Raw genomic sequence first — 26,419 nt, forward strand, 5'->3', positions numbered from 1 at the left:
CATGCTGGGAAATGTAGTTCCTCTCGTCATAAAACCCCAGCGCAGTCCGTAGGCAGAGAAACTACAATGCCCACCAGCCAAGCATCTCGCCGGCGCGCACTCTTACGTGCCGCGCTGACCCCTCCCCTCAATACACGTCACCCAATCCGTGCGAAGGGGCTGATGGGACGTGGGAGGAACTTTCTGGTGACGTGCAGAGGAAGAAGGAAGAAGGGTCTGTTATGACAGCCCTTCCTGCGCTTTGCCTGTCGGGAATGGTAGTTTGTTGTCTTAGCTGCTGCGTAGTTTTCCTGATGCTTATCATTAAAGTTTTTGTTTAGTTTGCTTCTGGTAAGTTGTATCAGCCAGTCTCCACTCCCCCGTCCCCCTTTGTAATAGTTAAGGACTCAAAGCCCACCATATGCCACGGGGTCCCCCTTCCTTCCCGCCTAAAGGCATTTTGGATTTTCCAGAGGATGCTTAGAAGCATTTACAGGGAATGCCATTTTCAGAGCTGTGGGCTGAGCCAGTAGAGGGCGAGAGTGGACGTGCTTGGAAGCGGCTCAATGCTACAGCCTGTTCCTGTGAGTAGGTAGCTTCTTCCATGTGATTTGGAGCCCTGGTCGCCCCAGGATTCCCAGACACGTTGAAAAGCCTAGCTCTGTGTTTTTGTTTATTTATTGCATTTATATACCACCTTTATATCCAAGTTGCTAAAGGTGCCACTCTTTAGCCATGAGTTTCATGACTGAGTGGGGATTCAAATCCTGGTCTCCCAAATTCTAGCCCGATGTACTAATAATCACTGTTTTTAAGGCTGCCCAGACGAAATATATTAAAGTATTAATATAATATAAGCATTAATATAAGTATTAAATTGAGTTTTACATCACAGCAGTCTTTACATGTCAATGAAATGCTTTATGTTGACAAAAACATATTGACAAGCACATCTTTTTAGATACAAAACCACTCTCCGGGACCTTCCATAGGAGAAATTGTGATGAAAATTACTCTCTGGGAGTAGCCATCTTGCATTTTCAGCCACACAACCTTTCCCTCACCTTTTTGGAGAGGGTAACCCCAGCCCAATTAATTTTTTTCTTCCTTTTAACTAAAAAAATCAGCTGTCAAACAATGGACAAAGGCATACTATTCTGACTGTCTTAGGAACCAGAAGCAACAAAGAATTTTGTGGCTCCTTAAAGACTTACATATTTATTGTATCACATATTTTTTGTGAACTAGAATTCACTTCTTTGGATGTGTGACATTGGTGGGCATACATTAAGTACAGAGAAAAAAATATAAGGCAGGAAAGCTGTATTGTATAAGCAGTTATACTCATTTCCCACTAGGTGTCAGAATATTGCTGGAGATGCGGATTTGATAGGACAGTTTTGAAGTGTTTCAGATTCATAGAGAGCATATTAACCTTTGGTAATCTTTATCCAAATTTTTGCAGATGCATAAATCATAAAGAAGCCTCATCATTTTCTGCCTATTATATTTAATTCTCTAGGTCTAACAAATTCACTGAACCTTCCTATGAAATCATTCTGGAAGCTGACAATGAAATCCATTCTTTCATTTTCACATTTACAGTCACGACGTTAACGTCATGTTAGCCACAGTGGTTATTTTCTGGGTGAATATTCCATGAAGACAGTAGGTCCTTCACAAGTGCAGTCAAAACCATATGTTGCAAATCTTGTGTCTAAATTCAATTTATGCAATGGTGGATGCTTTCAGGTTTCTTTTTTTAAACAATCCTGATGCATTCAGCAACCACTGTTATAATAGTATTTCAACTTGGCAGGAATGTTGCATGCATATGGCGAGGTTTGGGTTGCTCTTAAGGAAGAGACGGAGTTAAATATTCTCCTTTTCACTTAAAGGGAAGACCCCCCTACCCACTTTCAAAACTCATTTTTCTTCCTGCTCCACTGTTTGGAAAGAGTTGGGGTGAGGCTAAATTGCATCTTCAGGGTTCAGATGGCTGATTTGAAAGGTGGTTGTGGCAGCTTGTTATGCCAGAGGCCCCAAGCAGAGAGCAGTCAAGATCTCATGAGAGAGACAAAGGCAGGGAATAGGCACTGTTTCACTGTGACAACTGGTTCTTCAAGGACAGTTATGGGCAACCTGTGGTCCTCCAAATGTTGGTGGACTCCCAAATTCCATCATTCCTAGCCAGTGTGATCATTGTCAGGAATGATGGGAATTGTAGTCCAACAATTTGGAGGTCCATAGGTTCCCCAAACCTGCTCAAGGGAGAGACAAGTGGTGGTGGTCAGCTATTCCTCCAGCAACCCAGCAGTTGCTCTCTTCCTCCTCCTTCCCTGCTCTTCCCCACAGTAGGTACTTTGGATGTAGAGAGATGTCCATCCTCAATGTGCTTTTGCCTGGGTGTGAATTTCTGTTATGATGTCCAGGAAGAGAGGCACCAGCTACAGAGCTCACCTCTAGTTTCCTTTAAGTTTCTCTCCCCATCATCAACGACCTCCCCCCCCCCAAAGTAAAATGGGCAGCTTCAAGGCTCATATGTAGCAACCAGTTTCCCTGCTCTCTCTATAGTGTATTAATATTAACCTTGAGTTGTGTTGGCATGTACAGCTTAAAAGCAAGGAGATGGGAAGTTGATTGGTGTCTTATGATGAGCTCTAAATGATAGATGCTCTGACCTACTTAATAGATGCTGAATATTTTAGGATACTTCCAGACATGGCTTCTAGCTGCAGAGTGGAATGCAATCTTTCTTGAGCATCTGAAGATACACAGACAATAGCCACAGCCTGCCTACTGCATCAGAAGATTTTTGTGTAACAAATCTTTTTATGTTTCCATTGTAATAAGAAGCAGGGCTATTTATTAGTGATGAAATTCATTATCTGTGAATTTCATAGAGATCTTAAGCACAGAATTAACAGCAAAATCATATGAGCCAGTGCTAGGTAGACCAATGGCCTGACTGGTATAAGGCAGCTTATATAAGAGTAAAAGATAAAGGGACCCCTGACCATTAGGTCCAGTCACGGACGACTCTGGGGTTACGGCGCTCATCTCACTTTATTGGCTGAGGGAGCCGGCGTACAGCTTCCAGGTCATGTGGCCAGCATGACTAAGCCACTTCTGGCGAACCAGAGCAGCGCACGGAAATGCCGTTTACCTTCCTGCCAGAGTGGTACCTATTTATCTACTTGCACTGGTGTGCTTTCGTACTGCTAGGTGGGCAGGAGGTGGGACCGAACAACAGGAGCTCACCCCGTCGCGGGGATTCGAACCGCCGACCTTCTGATTGGCAAGCCCTAGGCTCTGTGGTTTAACCCACAGCACCAGCTGCATCTCTCTCTCATATAAGCGTAAGATACCATTAAAAGACAACAACTTAGAAGTCTTTTGACAGTCATGGCAATAGCTGTATGTGCACACATGTCTCTTTAAACTGAGTGGGGAACTTCAGGCCTAGGGACTAAATATGGTCCTCCAGGCCCCTCTCTTGGGATTCTGCCCAGGCCATGTGCCCATGTCCTCTGTGACTGCTTTTACCTGGCTGCTTTTACCTAAAAACTGTTACTGCATCTTTGGTTGAGAGGATGGAGGTGGATGGTGATGTGTAGAAACTTATTTTTGCATGGTTGGAACTTTGACTGCTATACAAAGTTAAGAGTTGTGTTCATTGTTCTATACACTTTTACCTCTTGCCCAACCCACTACTGACATGTGACAACTACGTACCACTTCATTTCCCAAATAACTGCCCTGTGAACCGGTTGTGAATCACCCTGAGATCTATGGATGAAGGGAGGTATAATAATAATAATAATAATAATAATAATATACTGTCAAGTCAATGTCCCTCCCTTGTTGGTTCATACTGAATCTTCTTCTTGGCAGATACAGTGGTACCTCAGGTTAAGTACTTAATTCGTTCCGGAGGTCTGTACTTAACCTGAAACTGTTCTTAACCTGAAGCACCACTTTAGCTAATGGGGCCTTCTGCTGCTGCTGCGCCGCCGGAGGACGATTTCTGTTCTCATCCTGAAGCAAAGTTCTTAACCTGAAGCACTATTTCTGGGTTAGCGGAGTCTGTAACCTGAAGCGTATGTAACCTGAAGCGTATGTAACCCGAGGTACCATTGTACTAGGTTCCAGGCAAGGAACCAGAGTTGTTGTAGCTGTATTCCCACTTAACAAAAAACAGGTACAAAGCCGGAAGGGCTATGGGCATAAACGTAGTGGGTTACTTACAAATAGCCATATTTATGTTCAAATCCTGTGAGCATTAACGGGGTGGGATTGTCATTGTTCTCCAAAGTAGGCAACTAGCACCGCACCGGGTGGCAGGGAGAAGTTAGGCATGTGAAACCATCTCTGGATTGTGTTCATAAGCTTTCAGGTGTTTAATATTGTGCCTAATGTTGGTGGAAATAGAATTTGGCTATTTTTAATGCTAGGACAGAGCTACTATTGAACAGCAAACTATCCTGTCTATTAGAAGTTGCAGTTACTCTTAACAAACATCATAATATACAGGAATAGCTGTGCCTTTGGCATAGTTTAGAGACAACATGTTTCATTATGTTCAGCCTTCATTTTAGTTATTGTTTGCTGCTTAATGTTTATACTAGGCGCTGCAACAGAAAAGTTCTTTGCCTGTGGCTCACAATCACAACCTCTGTGACTTTCAGGCAGAGGTGAGAGGTGTCATTAGTATGTGAACATCCATCATTATTTTACAGTAGGATATAGTTAATCAATGCATAGTGAGATAATGATTAATAAGGGATAATGCCCCGTTGGAATTGTTAAAACCCAATCAATTTTTTATCATTCTCTAGGTATGGTCACGTAGAAACTATTAGACACTGTGTAAGACAATTTGTGAAGGTGCAGAAAGTCCAGCTCCAGTAGACCTCATTGTAATTAGTAAAGTGAAAACTTCCAACTCATCAGCATAAGTCAAGGTCCTTAGTGCTATTGCTTTATATCTTTCCAGAAATCTCTAGTCATTTGGCATCCAGTTTGCTTTAGCTATAGCCTCTGCTAAGACTTTCAACATACCTGGAGGGTTCTTAGAGCTATTTCTGACAATACTGATGGAATCATTCCGACATTAGTCAGATTATTCTTACAAGAAAAGCAAAAATGTTACCCACAACTTGTCTCATTTTCTCAGCATCACTCCCCCGTATGCTGTCATGTGAGTAGCAAGTGTCTGTTTTGCCTGGAGAAAAAGTTTGTTGAAAGCAGATACTGTAAACCTGCATTCCTTGCAGAGAGGCTGTACACCTCTCTTGAACATGATCTAGCTGTAAAAATAGAAGCAACTCTTTACTGCACAAACCGCAGAACAATAAAAATATCCAGCAAGGCTCTCTACCTTTGTTCTGCCTGGCTGGAGTTTATAGGCCCATTGGGTTGCATCTTAGCTCTTTATGTAACTTGCCATTACTATGTTCTCTGTACCAATTCTTGGTTTATTGTATATGCCATTTAGTGTATGTCTGTGTGTGCTAGAGAGATCCTCCGCTATGCCTCTGAATAATTATGCATTAAGGGAACTTACACTTACTGAAATTTTTACAACGTTTATCAGCTGCAGATTCCAATTCCCTAATTTGTTGTTTAGTCGTTTAGTCGTGTCCGACTCTTCGTGACCCCATGGACCAGAGCACGCCATGCACTCCTGTCTTCCACTGCCTCCCGCAGCTTGGTCAAACTCATGCTGGTAGCTTCGAGAACACTGTCCAACCATCTCGTCCTCTGTCGTCCCCTTCTCCTTGTGCCCTCAATCTTTCCCAACATCAGGGTCTTTTCCAGGGAGTCTTCTCTTCTCATGAGGTGGCCAAAGTATTGGAGCCTCAGCTTCACGATCTGTCCTTCCAGTGAGCACTCAGGGCTGATTTCCTTAAGAATGGATGCGTTTGATCTTCTTGCAGTCCATGGGACTCTCAAGAGTCTCCTCCAGCACCATAATTCAAAAGCATCAATTCTTCGGCGTTCTTTATGGTCCAGCTCTCACTTCCATACATCACTATTGGGAACACTAAAGCTTTAACTATAGGCATGGATAGGAAACCTAGTTCTATAATGTAAAGCTCCCTTACTGCCCTGTCCTATAGTCCTCCTGTCTCTGAAACTCTTTTACACCTGGACTTTTACTCTTCAAGCTGCCTTCCCAATAAATGCCAGGACAAACATGTGATTGGCCAAATTTTGGCCAGTCTATCATTTCTACTATACAGTGGTACCTCCGGTTGAGAACAGGATCCGTTCCAGAGTCCTATTCGCAACGTGAAAAGCCTGCAACCTGAAGTGCCATATCTGCGCATGTGCGTGGCGTGATTTAGCGCTACTGTCCATGCGCAAGCGGCAAAACCCGGAAGTAACCGTTTCTGGTACTTCTGGGTCACCGCGGGATGCAACCTGAAAAAACGTAACATGAAGCGGACGTAACATGAGGTATGACTGTATTTTGATTGTTGCCATCCAACTGCTACAGCTTATCAGCAAAGCATACAGTTTCCCTAAATGAGTCACATTTGTCCTGTTTCTTGACACCACACTCCGTTTGCATTTTCCCAGTGGGTCTGTTCCCACCCTCAGACATTTTCTGCCCTCATCAACAGCTACTTTCTCCCACTGCAGTCAACTTCATTTATAGCTCACCCTTTACCTTGTGGGTTACACACAGCTCAATATAATTAAACCACGTACTACATAAATATTAAATGGCAGGGATAGTCTCATCTCATCTTCCACTGCTAAGGTAACGGGACCCTGACCGTTAGGTCCAGTCGTGACCGACTGGGGTCACGGCGCTCATCTCGCTTTACTGGCCGAGGGAGCCGGCGTACAGCTTCCAGGTCATGTGGCCAGCATGACTAAGCCGCTTCTGGCGAACCAGAGCAGCGCACGGAAACGCCATTTACCTTCCCACTGGAGCGGTACCTATTTATCTACTTGTACTTCATGCTTTCGAACTGCTAGGTGGGCAGGAGCAGGGACCGAGCAACGGGCACTCACCCCATCGCAGGGATTCAAACTGCAGACCTTCTGACCGGCAAGCCCAAGAGGCTCAGTGGTTTAACCCACAGTGCCACCCGCGCTTGATCTGGCAATGAAATGTATAAAATAAAATTATATGGCCAGGTGCACCTAGGAGCCACCACAGGTAAGGCCCTTTCATGCACTGCTGCCCCATGAACAGAGGACAACAGAACTGTCAACAGGACGTCCCATGCAGATGTCAGCAGTTGGGCATTTCTATATGGGAAGAGGTGCTCCTTCAGATATTTGGGACCCAAGCTGACTGGGCTTTTTATGTCAATGTATGCACTAGAACTGGTCGTGATGCTGACATAAATCCATGGATTTTATTGTATCATTTTTTAAAATCTTTTTAAATAAAATACTTAATTTAAAAAAAACCATTTAAATTTAGCACACACTGTTTCTTTAAGATAAAAGCAGTCACCAAGTGGTGAGTCCAAATCAGATTGAGCTATGTAGCTGGTAGATGAATGGAAATCTTTCCTGTCCTCACATTTCCCTGTTCAAAATTATCCCTCTCCTTCCATTGCTACTAGCTCATGTGCTATTAAGAGAAAACGCAGACACAGCCCAGGTACCTGTCTGTCCGTCCACACTCTGCTGTGGTTTAGGATGTGGTTTGGGACAAAGTATCTGTAGATGGAGAACAAGTTGATTTCCCCTTTGCCCCCTTCCATTTCTCCACTCTCCTGAAGTGGCTTTTCATTCTTAAAAATGGTGTTGGGGTTCAGTCACATGTATTTGCATGCAGTGTGTACTTAACTCCTTTCCCTATTTCTTTTTGAGATGAGTCCACTTTGGATCTCACTGTTTCTTCCTGTTCTTTGACCGCCATGGAGTCCTCTTTCAGTGTGACATGTACAGCTATACCTAGCAGGTTCATTCCAGTCTAAACACCCACAACATAAAGATGGTCAAAGATATTGCAATTGATTTGTATGCTGTCTGTGCAAAAGATTAGGCTTTCTGGATGATGTATTCGTCACAAATGAATCAGCTTTTCCATATGTGTTTTCCCTCTGTTATTATTGCAATTTAAAACAAATGCTTTTAAACTGCTGTTAAATTTAAATTATTCCATCTAAGTATTGCTTTCTAGTTTTCCATCTCAGCAGACACTGTTCCATTTGAATAGCAAAATGGACACTGAATCAGGGTAGTTAGAGACAGAAAAGCCCTATTAGGCTAGAGTCCATCACCCAGTAAGTGCAGGATGTAATACCTTGACAGAGGCCATATCAGATATTAAATTGATATAGTACATAAGCGCTCCACATTAACTGCAATTATAAAGAAAGAGGACAGCCAGGGAGTGAAATGTTCATTGGAATAATAGTTTAGTAATCCTGAAAGCAAGAGGCAATATCCAGCAGATTAGTACATGAAAGAGTCTATAAAATATAGTAGAGATGGGCAACTCATATATATATATATATATTAGCACTTATGCATTTCCAGTATAAACTCCAATATATGTCACCTTATTTAAGCATCATTTCTATAAAAATGGTAGATGACTCCCAGGTTGTGGTCTTGCCACCTTACCAAGCAGGTCTGAGCTTGGTTAATGACTGCCTGGCTACCACATGTACACTGCCTTGGGCTCCATAATGGAAGAAAGGTGGTGTGTGTGTGTGTGTGTGTGTGTGTAGCCATTCTCACTGCTACATACACTGTGTAGTCAAATATATAGCAATTATATAAGTTGTTTTGTCTAGAGTGCTCTTTGTTCTCAATTTTGTAACTGATGGTTTTAAGGAGGGAGCATTCAGTGAATATGCTGCAGGGGTAGCCAGTATGGTGTCATCCAGATATTTGTGGGACTACCAGCTCCCAACGTCTGTACCTAATAGGTATGCTAGCTGGGGCTGATGGGAGTTTCAGTCCAACCACAGCTGGAGGGGAACCACATTGGCTATGCTGGATTAAAGGTTGAGAATGGCTGGTCTAGCCATTGGACGTGAATTTTGTGTTGATAGTGCTGCAGGATACAAAAAAAAAAAAAAATTATAGTAAAGAGTGTTGTCAAAAATATTTCTGTAATGCAGGGGAGTTGTCAGTTTTCCCGAGAAACCGCGGTGACTTCCTTGCTGAAAGGTTTTGAATTTCAGCATTCTGTAGCTGCAGTGGCTATCATAAATTTGGATATTGAGCTGGGGAGCTGCAGCTACCTTGGAGATAATTGATTTCCTCCCTGAAGTAATTTAGTAGTGTTCACTTCAGAGAACATCTTTCTGATTATTGACTCTGTATTATTAGTCGTTTGCAAAATTATTGCTATAGCTACGAAAGAACGTCACAGTTCTCTCCAACTTTGGCACCTTTCCTTGGGGTTTGCTTTTTCTGCCAAGCTGGCTTTAATAATCTTGTGCTTGCAAAGAGAAGCTGGTCTCTCTCTCTCTCCACACTCCCCACCTCAGAGAAGTAGGAATTCTGGCATCTTGGTTCTTTTGTGAGCCCATGCATTGATCTTAGAACTACTACCATCTCATGTAAAAAGTGCTTTGAAAGAGTCAATGCCAGTTATCTTTTTGGAGTAATCACCTTCCAGCAAAGCAAGGAATATTTACCATTGACTCCAATATGTAAAAGGTTGCTTGCGCCCTTGTGGACAAGTCACTTACTCTATGCAGTGTGTATGCATTTCCACCTGTGAATAAATTCTCAAGACCTCCATTAAAAAAAATATCTTATAGGCAGAAAGTCTGGGACAGGTACATAATCCTGCCAGCAACAATACCCAACATGGAGCCATTCCCCCTGCCTTGCAAGCTTAGCACCCTATGTTAGGAGGCCACTGCTTGACAAGGGCAAGCCCTTCTTCCCAGTCTTTAGCAACCTAGACCACCTCTGTGCACAGCTTACTCCTCACCATCAGCAGGCAGCTGGGCCTGATACAGAAGACAAGCTGAGACCTAGTAAGTCACATTAATTCCAGTGCTAATCTAGTACAGTACATAAATCTAGCAGTCCTAAGGGCTTGATTGACATCCTGCATTTGACTGAAAGTCTGAAACAAAAACCAAGGATTGTCAGGCATAGGGGGACTGTTTTCAACATAATAGGTCCCAAGTTGGGTTGGCCCAGTGACAGATGCTGGAAGTATCCCATCTCTGCTTAGGGCTGGCTGAAGACATTTTACCACCTGAGGCAACTGTTGGTTGCAAAATGAGTGCTGCATGTAAATCAGGTTCCATGGAAGGTCACAAAGAATACTGGGTGCACTAATGGGAGTGCTGTATTAGCTGTACTGGTGTGCCTGCACAGCTCTTACCTTACCCATTCCAGGAAGTGACAGTGATGTCACTGCTAGAAGGTTATTGCTGCAACTTCACCCCACCAGCTGAGGGCTTGAGGAAAGAACAGAGCAGGGTTGGTGAGGGGTGTGGCCTGGAAAAAATTCTGAGGGTTGGATGGAGATGCCTGGAGGGCTTTATTAGACCCGTGGGGTGGAGGTTTCCCACCTCATCTTATAGAATCAGAATTGTAGAGCTGGAAGGACCACAAAGGTTATCTAGTTCAACCTCCTGCAATGCAGGAATCTTGTCCTATGTGGGACCCGAACCCACAACCCTGAGATTAAGAGACTCATGTTCTACCGACTGAGCTATATAAACAACTCCTTGGGTGCCATTTTACCTCCTTCCCATCTTGAAACTTCGCCACTGATCTTTCTGAGCTTTGCAGACCTTTCTTGTGACTTACCAGATCAAGCACAGCTCCTCATCTACATCTGCCAACCTCAGAGGCACAATGAATTTCCTGGGTTTGAAAGAGGGAAACAAAAGGACTGTCAAGCAACTGTCAGGCATAATGCTTTGAGGGTCCTTAATTGTGCTGGCCCAGCCTCACAGATAAGATATTGTGAGTTCTGGGTTCTCTTTGAAGATTTGTGCCAAAAAGAGTGGGAAAGACTACCCTGTTCCAAACTGAGATGAGCCCATCACAGCATGGAAGGAAACTGAAGTTGAAATCAAACTTCTAGCATTTTTATTGAACAGTCACCCTCTGTTCTAAAGCTACATATTTGGGTGTGACCTGTACAGCCTTCTCATTCTGTATCTCCAGTAGAAGAGAGTTGGGTGCTGAACGGCTTCAGTACTTCTTGTTTCTGACAGTTCTCAAATTTTTCTCCTAATAAAATTAAACATTTTCCTTGTTGCATCTTAAGGCCATTACAACTTGCTTAGTGCTTGTGCACTAATGAGAATAATTGGCCCATGTCTTTGGTGTAGCAGCACTTTGCATATTTGAAGACGATAATGCCTCCCTTCTGTCTTCTTTCCCCTTCGAATGATGAGGCTCCAGTCCCTTAAGCTTCCTTCAGAGCTGTTATTTACTGACTCCATCATCATTTCTGTTGCTTTCATCTGAACTCGCTTCAGCTTTTCTCTCTCTCCTCTAAAATGTGGTGCCCCACATGGCATGCAGCTCTCCAAATGAGGCCTGCTGGTGCCAAGTCAAATACAAAAAGCCAAAGTCCATTCCAAGCTGTACAGGCTCATTGCCAAATACAGCAGAATAATTACCTCCCTTGTTTGTTTGTTTTTAACATGTGATATTACTGTTAAGGCAAACCACTGTCATATTGTACTGTTGGCCCTTATTCATTTTATCTATTCTTTCTCTTTATCAGTGGATATAATCATTCCAACTTACTTTAAGAAAAAAGCAACCATCTAACCATTGATTCTATCTGCTCTTGGAATGTCCAGTGGGTTACTAGGTATTATGAGGTTGTGCATATGAGGTTATTTGTCACCAGGATGATTGTGTGGTGGTGATTTTATTTTATATATTTATAGTTCACCTTGACAGAACCTTCACAATGTGGCTTAAAACACATACAGTTGCCCAGAGTGGCTGGGGAAACTCAGCCAGATGGACGGGGTATAAATAATAATAATAATAATAATAATAATAATACAGAACACCAATTAAAAACAATTAAGTTGAAAACAATTCTTAAAAACCAAATAGCAGGATCTACAATATATCAAACCTGTATTAGCTTAAAAAAAGAAAAGAACAACAGCTATCATCACCATTTGCTTTATTCACAGAAGTGGCTCAGAGCAATGCACAATGCAAAAATAAAGACTAAAATCCCAAATAAAAGCATGAATAAAAGAAGAACCGCCAATCCTCATCCATAAAATGTATATAAAAGGGCAGACCCAACTCAACTCTCCTCACTAAAAAGAAGAGCAGAAGGACAGAAACATACCTAAATGCCTTTAAATTCCACTTGAAAGAAACCAATCCAGATTAGCAGGTTTTTCCAGTCTAATCTATTTGCCCTCATTTATCCCAGAACTGCCTCAAGACACTAGCTCAGGATTTCAGCTGCCTCCCTGAGATTAGTAGATGGAACATAGAGTTGTGTGTCATCCACATACTGGTGACACCTCAGTCCAAACCTCTAGCTGACCTCACTTAGTGGTTCCATGTAGATGCTAAAGCAGTTCAAGATGTTAAACATCTTCCAACTGCTATCTCATTTAGCATACATAATTGAGACCTTAGTTCCAGATTGATATTCCCAGAGCCAATCTCCTGTTAGCCAGTCTTTGACTTGGTTTTCATCACTTGGAAGAAGAAGAAGAAGAGTTTGGATTTGATATCCCGCCTTTCACTCCCTTTAAGGAGTCTCAAAGCGGCTAACATTCTCCTTTCCCTTCCTCCCCCACAACAAACACTCTGTGAGGTGAGTGGGGCTGAGAGACTTCAAAGAAGTGTGACTGGCCCAAGGTCACCCAGCAGCTGCAGGTGGAGGAGCGGAGACGCGAACCCGGTTCCCCAGATTACAAGACTACCGCTCTTAACCACTACACCACACTGGCTCACTTGGGAACATCTAATCACTTTGTCTAATCACTAAGAGTTTAAATCTTAAACTGGAGGAGGGCTTGGAACCAGAGGGCTCTTGCTTTCTGTTTGTTTGCTTCTATGCTGCTTGGAAGACACACACTGAGCTGCAGCTGTTAAGTGCAGTGAGGAAGGAAGTTAAACGAATCTGCAGGACAGAGGGAATAATAGAGAATTTGTGGAACTGAATTGCATGTTATGTAAAAGCACTGTAAATAAAGAACATTGGTTATATTCATAAATTGATGTCTTGCTTATATAGGTTCATCCTCAGCACAGAAACTTTGCATTGGTGGTAAAACCCTTGTAAGCAATCAACATGCCTAGGATTGAACTCTAAGGCATTTTTAAAACGCCTAAACTATTATGGAAGATTTTTCCTCCCCAGTGCGGACTTCTGGCTCAATTTCCAGAGTCTTGTGTGTGCTGCTACATTGTTTCATTGTCTTCCTTATATCTCTTACAACAAGCAGAGCAAAAGATTTCTCTGAAGATTGATGCCTGCAATTAACTGAATTACTTCAACAGGGTGTAGCTACAACAGATTGAAAATGGGGCCAGCCACTGTGCCAGTGGCTGGCTGATGATCCTGCTGTGCCAATAGTGGGAGAAAGAGAAAATATTTGCCAGCTCTCAGTGAAGGAGTTCCTGCTGTGACAGCAGATCTCGCTTGTGTGCTTGATTTAATGTCCCCAATTACCATATCTCTGTAATTATGATCCGTGTCTGATGAGGATGGTGGAACCTTTAAGGCCTTGAGCAGAGGATCTCAGAGTCTTATAAGGATATAATGTCTTCCATTGATCTTCCTGCTTTAATGTTTCATCAACTCTGCAACCAATTGATCATTCCTTGAATAAAAACTGTAGCATTACTGTATGCCAACACTTGTGATTCATTTTCACTTAGCTAATCAAAATGTTGTTCCACAAGACCCTGATGATGTTCAAGATGCTTTGTAGGAGGTATTGCCTGGATCCAAACTGGCTGCCTCAGATGGCATATTTCTTGAAGCCTTATCAAAATATAAGACATGAGTTATTAATCATACTTTCTTCTCTGAAAAGGCTCTCAGGTGGTCCACTGAGCTGTCTCACTGCTGTTTTTGCCAGTTAATAAGAAATCTTATTTAATGCTTTTTGTAGGAAAAGATAGCTAACACATAAGGATCTCTATCACTTACAAATATACAGTGCTAGTAATCTTTGTGAAATCAAGAAAAGGTTCTGAGCAAATCCCATTGCAACCATTTTACGTTGTTACCCTGATTCAGCAAAAGTTACTCTTAAGCTGACATGAGCTTTAACCAAGGTTCATCCTTGGCTCTACAGCTCATGGTTTGTCTGGAGGAGACAGACCATGAGCTTGGGTTCAGACAACATATTTAAGCTGAACCTCACAGCAGCAGGACTGAAACCAAACCAGCAGCCACAATCTTCTCTCCAGAATCTGCCATGCTTGTCCATATGCACGAAGTCATGGTTTGCCTTACCAGTGCATGCAGACCACCTCTGTGTGCAGAAGTTGATGCAAATACACATCTGGGTCTACATTTGATATTGTTGTAGACTAATGAGGTTGGGACAGGAGAGGGTTGACGGAGCCAAAGGACTATTTGAAGTTTTTGTCAAACCTGCTGACCAGGCTCTGAGAGCTTAAGGTTAGACAATTGCTGTTTGAGACAGGACCATCTTGGATGGACCGTCTTGGAAAGTTCTGAATAAGAAAAAGCTGATCCGAGAAGAGAACAACCTTTCCCCCACCCCTAGCCAAGGTTGTTTTAATATAGGTATGGCTCTTTTCACATACACATCACTAGATTAAAACACATTTAGCTGGAGGATTGTGGTTTTACTTGGAGACTGACAGAGACACAGTCAGTAGAACATGAGGCTCTTCATCTCAGGGTCATGGGTTGATACCTCATGCTGGGGGGAAAAGATACCTCCATTGCCAGAGGTAGACTAGATGACCCTTATGTTCCATGCCAACTCTACACTTCTATGATTCCATGATTCTACTACAGATGAATTTAGAAAATAATTGCCTATCTTGTTCAGCCATATTATTTGCTTATTTATTTAGCAAGTTGTTTAGATCACTTAATCAAAAAATAAATCTAGAATTCGATACTATTACACTGGCTGTAGCAAAATTCCTCTCAAAGGCTGTGAAAATCAGAAATTCGTATGTACAAGTGAAAGCTCCTCTGTTGGCTAGCATGGCCGATTTTACACCTTAATAACTGTTGATATTTATTATTGTTGTATGTATATTTTGGGTCTGTGGACTGCAACAAAGCTGTGTGTGGGTTTACAGAAAATAAACAAAATGTCCATGATACAATATTGTTTAAAACCCACAGACTTTGAAAAATCACTTGAGGTTTCAGTAGATGAGATGACCAGCTGACTTATGATTACCGTATTTTTCGCCCTATAGGACGCACTTTTTCCCCTCCAAAAATGAAGGGGAAATGTGTGTGCGTCCTATGGGGCGAATGCAGGCTTTCGCTGAAGCCTGGAGAGCGAGAGGCGGCGGTGCGCACCGACACCTCTCGCTCTCCAGGCCCCAGGAAGCTATTTGCAAGCCTTGCGCACCCGGGGGGAGTTCCCCCGGGCTCGCAAGGCTTGCGGGCGGCAGCCTGCAGCGCGGAGCACGGGGCGCCCTCTGGAGGACACCCCGTGCTTCGCGCAGGTGTCCGCAAGCCTTGCGTGCCCGGGGGGAGATCCCCCCCGGGCACGCACAGCTTGCGGGTGGCAGCCTGCAGCGCGGAGCACGGGGCACCCTCCGGAGGACGCCCCGTGCTTCGTGCAGGTGTCCGCAAGCCTTGCGTGCCCAGGGGAACTCCCCCCGAGCGCGCACGACTTGCGGGCGGCAGCCGGCAGCGCGGAGCATGGGGCGCCCTCCGGAGGACGCCCCGTGCTTCGCGCAGGTGTCTGCAGCCTGCCGCCCGGTGCGTGGGGCGCCCTGAAGCAGAGTGCCCCTCACGCCGGGCAGGCATCGGCCAGCCCCACAAGCTCGGGGGACAACGGGGAGGCGCAGCGCCGCCATCCCACTGTTCCCCGACCTGGTTTTGGGGGGGAAATAAAGGAAAAAATTTTTTCCTTTATTTCCCCCCCCCAAAAAAAGTAGGTGCGTCCTATGGGACGGAGCGTCCTATGGAACGAAAAATACGGTACATTCCTCTGTTCAATTTCTTGAGAGGTAAACTGGCAAAAGTCTGAATATTGGTGGTTTGATAAAACAAGGACCACATTGTTAAAAAGAATGCAGTCAACCCAGCCATTGCTTTTGGGGGGATAGTCCTCGGTTTAAATAGTTAGGCACAGCAAATAGTATTTAAAACACAAATACATAGTGATTAATAAAAATGAAGGGCTATAGTGCTTTGCCCTGTCAAGAAGAATGGAGAGCAATGTCAGGCTGTGAGGTTTGAACTCTGAAATTATATTGGTCCAATTTGTCTGAATGGGTCTTGCAGTGCATTGATTTAGCTGAACTTTCCCTTAACTCCAGAGTTCCCCAGAGCTTGCTGATTTGTCTTGGAATAACCCTCAATAGTTTATATTTTTAAAACTCCAGTTACGTATTTGTAGGAATTCATAAGGTCTGTGCCCTCATCTGTCCTTTGCTGGCCACTTGGAAGTACTTCAAAATTATATTGAGGCTTTTGGGATTCCTAACTCCTTGTAATCCGGAATATGTGATTTATTAAAAAAAAGATGCCAACTGTCACATTGAATTATATTTGTTTTCAGACATATTAGATCAGCAACTAAAATACTTTTAAAACAAACAAAAGAAACCAAGCACTGACCTGAATCAGTTTCACTGATTTCTTTGAAAAGGATTCTGTGTCAGGGTTTATATAAGACACTGCAGGTGTTTGTAAAAACATGCTGATTTTGAAGTCTTGCTCTCATGCTTATTTTTACATAGCTAAGTCAACCCATCTGGATATTCTTTTACAGAGGCTTTCTCTGTAGTAAACCAGTTTTGTATTGCACAGTTTTAATGGATTTTCAATTGTATTTCTGTATTTTATTGTTTTGTAAATCACTTTGGGACTTCTTTCGGGTACATGATGTGTTATGTAAGTTTAAGATACGAAAACTTAATCATAAACATTTGGTGATCTTCTAACACATATAAAAATGTAACTCCCTAGTCATTTTAATAACAGAAAAAGAGCCCTGCAAGATAAGATCAAAGACTCATCTAGTCCAGCATCTTGTTCTCACACGGGCCAACCAGATGCCTATGAGAAACCTGTAAATGGGACATGATCACAGAAGCACTCTTCTCACTTGTGATTTGCAGCAATACTTTCTCCAACAGTGGAAGTAGAACATATCCATCATGACCAATAGACCCATTCTTGATCAAGTTGTCTGTCCCCCTTTAGAGCCATCCAAGTTGGTAGCTGCCACTGCATCTTGTCATAGTGAATTCCATAAAGGTAAAGGGACCCCTGACCATTAGGTCCCGTCATGGCCGACTCTGGGGTTGCGGCGCTCATCTCGCTTTACTGGCCGAGGGAGCCGGCGTACAGCTTCCGGGTCATGTGGCCAGCATGACTAAGCCGCTTCTGGCGAACCAGAGCAGCGCACGGAAACACCGTTTACCTTCCCGCCGGAGCGGTACCTATTTATCTACTTGCACTTTGACATGCTTTCGAACTGCTAGGTTGGCAGGAGCTGGGACCGAGCAACGGGAGCTCACCCCGTCACGGGAATTCAAACCGCCGACCTTCTGATCGGCAAGTCCTAGGCTCTGTGGTTTAACCCACAGCGCCACCTGCGTCCAGTGAATTCCATAGTTTAGTTTAAATATGCACTGTACCAAACAGTTCAGGGAGGCTACATTGATAGAAAAGGCACTTCACTTCAGAAGTTTTTCCTCCACCTGGGAGGGGCCAGAGGAACCTTGTGACTTCTGGGGTGGGGAGGTAAATGTACATCCCACAGACCCACTTTGTATCCACATTGACCCTTCATTCAGAAAATGAGCGAAGAGGTCTTGAGTTATGTTAGAACATTTTCAAGGGTAGGCTAGCGTGCCAAGTATTGGAAAAGATGACTTGGGTTGACTTCACTGAATTTAAAAATGGCTGTATGAACTGGCTCTAATACTATCCCAGATAATAAATTTTGTACCCACCAAAGGAAGATTGGAAGTGGGTTGCCAGGTCACCATTACTTTGGCCGTGGCAAGGGCACACCAGATGCTGAAAGAAGTCATGTGTTTCTTGAACAATATAAAATAAAATTCTGTGGTTCACTGTAGGGAAAAAAACATTTCGAAACTGCTGATCTAAAGACACAAAGATTCAGCAGAAAAGCTAATGATGACACAGCAGTCAGACCAAATGCTCTTTCAAATTACCTGCCTTTTACAGTTTCCCTTTTTCCCCTTTTTCCCTTTTCTTTTTTGGCGAGGATAGGGTTCTGTACCTTCCCAGACCAATACTCCTGACTTCAACCAATTGCTTTTGCTTCAATTATTTCTAAACCACTGATGGGCCTTTCAATTAGTGCTGCTTGCATAATTCCACACAAGGGCTTCCAAAGCTGCCCATTACATGGCAAATATTCCTCCTGATTAAGCAAAGGAAGCACTTGATTGACTTTTGCTATAAATGCTGACATTCTGAGGCCAAAGATAAAACCCATTTACAATCTTGAAAGCATTGGGGCTATCTTTAGGAAAGATTTCAACTTCAAGAGAGGTGTTGGCATTGTCTTGGATTAATGTGCATGTCTTAAAGTCTTTGTATGCCAACAGACTGCGGACCTCTGCTTTCCTGACATGGTTATATGATGTGCCAGATAATGAAATCTTATGTTAAAGTTACAGAAAAGTGCACCCAGTAGATGCCAAAGACTGTGTGTGTTTCAGAATGATCTATAACATGAAACATGGGGTATTCTGGGAGAAAAGTGTTTTCAACTTCTTTGTGTACCAAGTGGCACAGAATGAAAAAAAAAAAAAGGTTCTCTGCTGGGTTTATTTTAGTATAAGCACGTTAACAAGAATTGAAGTTAATTGACCTTTATATAATGGTTACACAGGACAGTACTTACGCTGTGCACATAGAGAGCAAGTTTATTTGAAAAGCAAATTGCATTAATTGACATTCATTGTGCAGCTTTCTGTTGTTTATTGCTAGCTGCTCATGTGAATAGTTTGTTGACGGTATAGATAGGACAAACATTTGTTTCTGATAAATAGGATTTTCAGTTGAGTAGGTTTTAATTGGATGAGTAGTACCTAGGCTTTTGTTTGAAATTATAAGGTACTGTACAGTGTGGAGCTAATCAATTCATGTAGAATTTTAAATGCTGAACATAACTTTTGAGAACTGCTGGCTTTTAATATCAAAACTCTTTGTCACTTCCACAACAATAAAGCACTTTTCTTCCCCTGTTCATTTTAATGCTTCGGGTGCTGGTGCTATTTGCACAAGCTAAGTTCTCCTGGTTTAGACTATAATTATTTCAAAGTTTTTATTTATTTTATTTATTGCATTTATATCCCACCTTTTTTCTCGTAAGGAGCTCAAGGTGGCAAACATGGCTCTCTCCTTCCTTATTTAATCACCACCACAACCCTGTGAAGTAGGTTAGTGACCTTCATGGCCGAGCGGAGATTTGAATCATGTTCTCCCAGTCCTAGTCTGACAATGGCTTTCTACCCACATCCTTTAGGTCTGTTTTCCAATACTGGCTCCACCAAAATATTGCAAGTGGCTGGAATAGACAGTGTACAGCAGGGGATGGTGAGTGACCAGGGCATTGGGGTATTGGGGAAAAGTGGATTTTGCTAACCACTAGTTCCAATGGTGGAGTGTGTTTCCATGCTGCCTGCGGCAGCTGTGTGTGCCCACACATGCGTGCGCACGCATGCCAGGGGCAGGGTGGAGAACAAACGGAGCCCATCGCTCATACTCAGCCCTCGCTGCCACTAGAGCGACACCAGCCCCAAGTGGAATGGCAGTTGTTCCCTTCTCGCGCCACCCTCCCCAGATCTGAGCCTTGCGAGGCCACTTGGGGAAGGCGGTGAGGGGATGCGACAACTGTGCACCCTTCGATCACAGCAGGCGTAGGCAAATTCGGCCCTCCAGATGTTTTGGGACTACAACTCCCATCACCCTTAGCTAACAGGACCAGTGGTCAAGGATGGTGGGAGTTGTAGTCATAAAACACCTGGAGGGTCGAGTTTGCCTATGCCTGGATCACAGCCTCTGTTCCTTGCCTGGTGTGCACCTGAAAATATTGTAACTTGTGCAGTCCCATATCTCACATCCTGCTCTAATACAGAATTCACTTTTGGGGGTCTTAGCTTGGAAGTTAGCACCTTGTTAACCAGGTTCTACTTCTTTCAGGTAATACTAACCAGGTATTAATTCTTTATTACGGGTGGCAGTCAACTACATTTTACTCAAATTAGACCCATTGAGCTCAATGGACTTAATGTGGACATGTTCATTAAATTCAGTGGTTCTACTCAGAGTACAAAATTAGTTGCATATCACCCTTGGTTATTGCTTTAATATTTGGAAACTTGCAATCATGTACATGGGGCAATTCACACTAGTTCTTCCAAACGGAATTTGTTGCAAAGACAACAGTTGTGTGAAAGGCATCTGCATACTTCTACCACAAATTGGTTCCAGGCTTCCAAATATAAGAGAACCACAGAAAAGAACATATTCCATGCCAACATGGAAGCACCTGATAAAGTCAGAACCTGCCAGCTTCTGGCAAGTTCATTAGCGGAGTCCACTAGTGGGCCTCTGGAGTCCAGAATGGATTCCAGAAGTTGCAGTGGGGAGTTGATCTTCTACAGACTGATGAACAATATAGGTTCACTGAACCATTTTTAGATCAGAATACCATATTTTTCACCCATCTTTAGTAGGTTTTGCTTTGCACCTTACAAATTAAATAAATTCCAATTTGTAACTAAAACTATATATTTTAAAAATTGGGGTTATATTGTGACATGTGAGCTTCTATGTTGATATGTTGTTATAATATGGAATATGTTGTTATATGTTGTCTATGTTGTTATAATACAGAATAAAATGTTCTGAAAAATATTTAGTATAAATAATAGGGGTAGAAATGTAACATTAACAATTAAATGGACTCAGTGATATTGGTTTATTTTTCAAGGAGAGTACTTTTAAGAAGAGAATGGAAAAAACTTCATTGCAAGATACATGCAGACATGATAGTTCTCTGAGGGATAGACAATGTTATATACTCATTTTTCAACCTGTAATTGACTGTTCACTAATAAATAGAAATTTCTGAATGTCTATGTTTCTATTAAGCACATTGAAGAAGGGTTTGAAATAGAGAATTAAGAAAAAGAAAATCACTTGCTTCTAATAACTCTCCTTTCACTTGTTTACAAAGAAAACAACAAAAGGAATAAGTAAACCCTTTATAAAAAGGAGCACATGCATAAAGTATTTGGAAGACACTACCCAGTGCGATTATAGGCTAATTTCTATGTATATTAACATTCCTGTACTTTATGACAATATAAATCGTTTTAAGTGATGATTAGAGTTAACTCTGCATTGCATTGTTGAAATTAGGGCAAGAAAAATTCATATTTAAATATTTGCCTGGCTACATTTTAATCACAGTGGCGTTTTGGTGGTGGTGGTGGAGGAAGTATAATTAGATACAAAGGATAAGATAACTTGCAAAATAGCAATTACATACACTATTTACAATATTTAGATTTTTTTTGGAAATGAACAATCTTGGAACTATAAACCATTATCTAGTTACTCTCACATGATAGAAAAGCAGTTTACTGTACAAATAATGTATAAAAATGCAAGTGTTCAAACATATGCAATTGCTCAAACATATAGAAGATTCAACGGACATATTTGTTCTTGCAGTTTTTTAAAAGATGGAAATCAAATGGCTTGTCCAATCTTAACGTTCATTGATAATGCATGGTACTGTCAATTATTGCATGCCCAGACTAACAGATCAGTTCCATGCATTTGCTGAAGTGGCAAATTCATTGTGAGTCACTATGCTGGAAATGCGAGCCGTTTTCAGTTTGATTCAGTGATGGTGATTGCCCGCACCATGTCAGGCAGGTTCTCTGTATCCAGGTCTTCTTTGCTGTTATCTGAATTTTCTGGTGAGATGTAGCAACCAGAGTCTCTTGGACAGTCATTTAACTGTGACTTGTTAAAGCTGAGGTCAGGGCTTAAGGTCTGTGGCACTTGCTCTGCTTCTTGGTCTTGTTCATCTGTAAAATTGAAACAATATGCTATAAAAATCCCTTTGAGTAAAAGATTGATAGTTATGTGGCTGCTTTGGTTCGACCTGCAGGAAGGGCACCAGACAACTTACAAGCCAATTTCTATTTATTTCACAGAAAGCCAGTGTAGGGTAGCAGTTAGAACTGGGGAGGCCTGGATGCAAATCCCAATTCAACCATAGAGTTCACTGGGTGACCTTGGCTCCTGTCATGATCTTTCACCTAAAACACCTTGCAGGATTGATGCAAGGACAACATGAGTTGAACTCTGCTCATAACCCTGAACTCTGGGGAAGGAAGGCGGAATTTAAAATGTCGAAAATAAATCATAACCAAAAATGGCATGTTTTCGTAGCATCCTAACCCTGTAGGAAGAATCATATGTGAAAACCAGTGTTGCACGTGCTTCCCCAAAAGGTGAAAAAACCACTGCTCCAGGAACAGCAGGGGGCACAATCTACCGTTGGGGAAAGAGAAACGGAGGGCTGATTTCTTCCACCAAATTTATTCATTCATTTCTATGTCATAGACCTATTCAAAAATGGAGTGTATGAATCTCAAAACCAAAACAACATGACAAATAGAATCAAATCAAAATACAAAATGGAAGGAAACAGAAGTGCAGAATGACTCGTCCTACAAGGAAGTTATAAAAAGTAGATAATTTTCACAATAAATAATCAATTTATAAGTTTTTGCCTAAAAAAACACCTCATTACAGATGGCAACCAGTTTGATTTCAAACTTAAATTTCATTATGGAAAGAGTTCTACACCACCAGTGCCACTACACTAAATTCCCAATTCCTTGTTGAGGGCAGTCAAATACTGCCAAGCCCTGTCAGACGTGCCTCAATGTCAGAATGCAAAGAGCAGGCAGAGGTATAAGGAGTAAGGTGATCTTTTAAGAACACTGGCCACATTTCTTTTGGGGCTTTATATACTAATAGTATAATAGCAATGACTAACCTAGACAGCATCTTAAAAAGCAGAAACACCACCTTGCCGACAAAGGTCTGTATAGTTTAAGCTATGGTTTTCCTAGTAATGATGTATGGAAGTGAGAGCTGGATCATAAAGAAGGCTGATTGCTGAATAATTGATGCTTTTGAATTATGGTGCTGGAGGAGACTCTTGAGAGTCCCATGGACTGCAAGAAGATCAAACCTATCCATTCTGAAGGAAATCAGCCCTGAGTGCTCACTGGAAGGACAGATCCTGAAGCTGAGGCTCCAATACTTTGGCCACCTCATGGGAAGAGAAGACTCCCTGGAAAAGACCCTGATGTTTGGAAAGATTGAGGGCACTAGGAGAAGGAGACGACAGAGGGCAAGATGGTTGGATAGTGTTCTCGAAGCTACCAACATGAGTTTGACCAAAATGCGGGAGGCAGTGGAAGACAGGAGTGCCTGGCGTGCTCTGGTCCATGGGATCATGAAGAGTTGGACATGACTAAACGACTAAACAACAACAACAATACTAATAGTAAGACCTTGAAGATAATTCAGTAGTATACTGGCAGCCAGTGCAACTCCTTCAACACAGGTGTTTATATAGGTATCCGTAGCCTATGCCTGAGAACAACAGGGCTGCAGAATTGTACGCAGGTTGCAGCTTCTGAATGAGCCTCATGGGTAGCTCAACAGATAATGCATTGCAATAGTCCGTCCTTCAGTTTACCAATGGTAGAACCACTAGAACCCAAACACCTTACTCCAAAAGATCAGCTTTGGATCAACCTATGGAGCAGCTAAATTCATCCTTTGCCCTATTTGGAAGGAGGAAATGCCAGCACTGTAGCACCTATGGGCCAGAAAAGCCCATTAGGAAGAGGTGTAAGTGAGCTGCCTCTGCTCCATGCAAACTGTTCTATCAAGGGGTGGTTGTCCAAATGTGGAGAAGACTCCTCCCAGTCCCAGCAGGAGTGCATCAGCTGTCCCTTCAGGCCACAGCTGGGACCCTAACTAAACTGAGACCTTGCTATACCAAAGGACTACAACTCCAAAGACCAGAAAATTGAAGCAAATGCCAATCTTCAATCTTCTAATTTCAAAAGTAGCAAGCTTACTTCGTGACTCAATGCACAAGTTTTGATTTGAAGCATTGTACCTCTTAAGGCAGATGCTGGTTTTAATCTGTTAAATATTAGTTAAAGGCCCAGGATAGATTTTTTTTTAAAGGGCTACTATTAAATGTTGCAGAATCAGCGGAACATGCTATCTTATCAGCTACTAGAAGTCATGTAATTTTCCTAAAGCATAGCAGTTTCATAAAAGATAAATGGCTTTCAGTCAGAGTTGTCTAAGATAGGGTTAGCACAGTCTATGATATGCATCATTTTGACATGTATAGTCTGATACTACTTTAGTCTGTAGGATTAGGCTATGGATATTGAAGAAATATAAGGCTGATGCATACACACTGACAAGAGCTATGCTATAAATATTCATTATCTCCATTTTTGCCCTTGTTTTGCCCTTGGAACCTGCCTTTGCAAATGTACAGGTGTCTAGATCACTGCAATGGAAGTTGTGACAATATGGCTTGCTTCATAAAGAAAATTGCCGTTGAAAGGATCTTTGTTTGGAGAATAATTGCTGTATGCATGAGTTTGACATCCCTTGGTGAAGCTCTAGATATGTCCTTCAGTTGAACCGCACGTCCATTTAGAACTGATCGTCAGATCCAAATAGAGATATGTGCTAGTTCTGCTGGGATACAACGCACACTCTGTAGATGAGTGATTGCATGCTTAGTTTTTTCCTCAAGTATAAAGACTCCTAGACACATAATCTAGCACATAAGGGAGATGGATTCTAGCATAGTGATATGGTAGTTTTCTATGTGCAGAAAATCCAGGCATGTAGTCCATGGGCCACCTGCGCTCTTAGAATCCCAAGAGTTGTGCCCTGCAATTATTTCAGTGGTGAGTCACAACAATCATTTTGATTCCTCACTGTGAAAACTGTGCAGGTGATGGGTTTACAATGTAAAGGGCTCTTATTACCCAAAACACAATTGTTTTAAAGACACTGGATGATGTTCTAGTCGCTGTATTCTTGGGGTCAGTTCAGTTCTCGAGAAAGTGGTCTGAGGGCTGGAAGTTCATTTCATCATACAATTCAATCCCCTTGATTGGTAATAAAACTCATAACAATAGACATCTTTTAGCTATAATAACAGCTGCAGATTTGCTCGGGTGGTGTGAAGTCATCAGTTGTGGGTGGGGAGCTCGATTGAATTTGCCATGGCTTCACATGGAAGGGATTCACAATGGATTTTTAGCAGTACAAATCCTGTTCACAAGATCAGGGTCAGTCTTCTTTGGAATTTATTTTAGGAAAAATAAAGTTATTGTTGATGTAATTTATTTCCTGTAGAGTAAAACTAATGGAAGGCCAATTGTCTGAATTTTGGGAAACTGAAAAAACTCACATGTCATATTTGGCCCATATGTGAGTCAGCCATCTAAACCTTCAAAAGAGGAGCCCTAGTGCTATGGATCTTTGTTAAAGGAAGACAAGCTTTTTATTTTAAGTGGAATTTTCCCATATAGTCTCAACAAAAGATCATTTCTATTTGTAGGTGATGCTTATATTTTTGTCACTTTAGTGTAATTTCTGTGGTCAGAATCTAGATTCTCTTGTACAATTGGGTAATTATGCATCTCACTTCTAAGCAGTACAGATAATCAATTTTAATTAGGAAATCATTTATAGTAGACAGAGTCATGCCTATTTAAGAAAAAAATATTGACCTTGGAAAGTTGATTTCAGATGCAATATTTAGTTACAACAACAATGTCCAGCTTTTTCAACCCAATTTTCCACTCGGGTTGACTTAAACACAATGGTATTGCCAAGGTCATGCAGAATTAGTTACTCTGCTAAGAGTTAACCCCAGGATCATGTTGGCTGCCGTTCTTTCATTATAATTACTTGACTGGATGACCTAATATATCCCATTGCATACTTTTGAAGGTTTTTCTTATCTTCCGTATTACCAATCTACACTGGGGGAAAACGCTACTGTTCTATAGGAAAGATCAATTTGCCATTGAGACCCGCTTCAAGTTTCTTTATTAAAGTGTTCCTTATACATGCATTAAGCTAAGTGCAAAATGTCTTGCTAAGAGCTTCTTTATAACTATGAGTCAGATAGTGGGCCCTGCAGTCCTATGGCTTTTGCAAGAGCATCAAAGGGCCTTTTGGAAGCATTAG

General features: G+C 42.1%; 1 protein-coding gene and 1 long non-coding RNA gene across 4 annotated transcripts in view; one reads left to right on the forward strand and one right to left on the reverse strand.

The window, feature by feature from the left end:
- Positions 1-191: 191 nt before the first annotated feature.
- Positions 192-20,813, forward strand: LOC308476624. The gene is made up of 3 exons (XR_013986014.1): positions 192-330; positions 2,688-2,798; positions 19,611-20,813. It is a non-coding gene; the product is annotated as an uncharacterized lncRNA (long non-coding RNA).
- A 236-nt stretch (positions 20,814-21,049) lies between these two features.
- SAMSN1 (SAM domain, SH3 domain and nuclear localization signals 1) overlaps positions 21,050-26,419 on the reverse strand; it is a 74,211-nt gene continuing 68,841 nt past the window's right edge. For all 3 annotated transcript variants that reach the window (XM_081004350.1, XM_081004351.1, XM_081004352.1), the window contains one exon: positions 21,050-22,188. In XM_081004350.1, the coding sequence (XP_080860476.1) occupies positions 21,989-22,188 (200 nt within the window). In that variant the 3' untranslated portion in view covers positions 21,050-21,988. The remainder of the gene's footprint in view (positions 22,189-26,419) is intronic.

The sequence above is a fragment of the Podarcis pityusensis genome (genome assembly GCF_964106645.2).
Source record: "Podarcis pityusensis genome assembly, chromosome: 4".
Lineage (NCBI taxonomy): Eukaryota > Metazoa > Chordata > Lepidosauria > Squamata > Lacertidae > Podarcis > Podarcis pityusensis.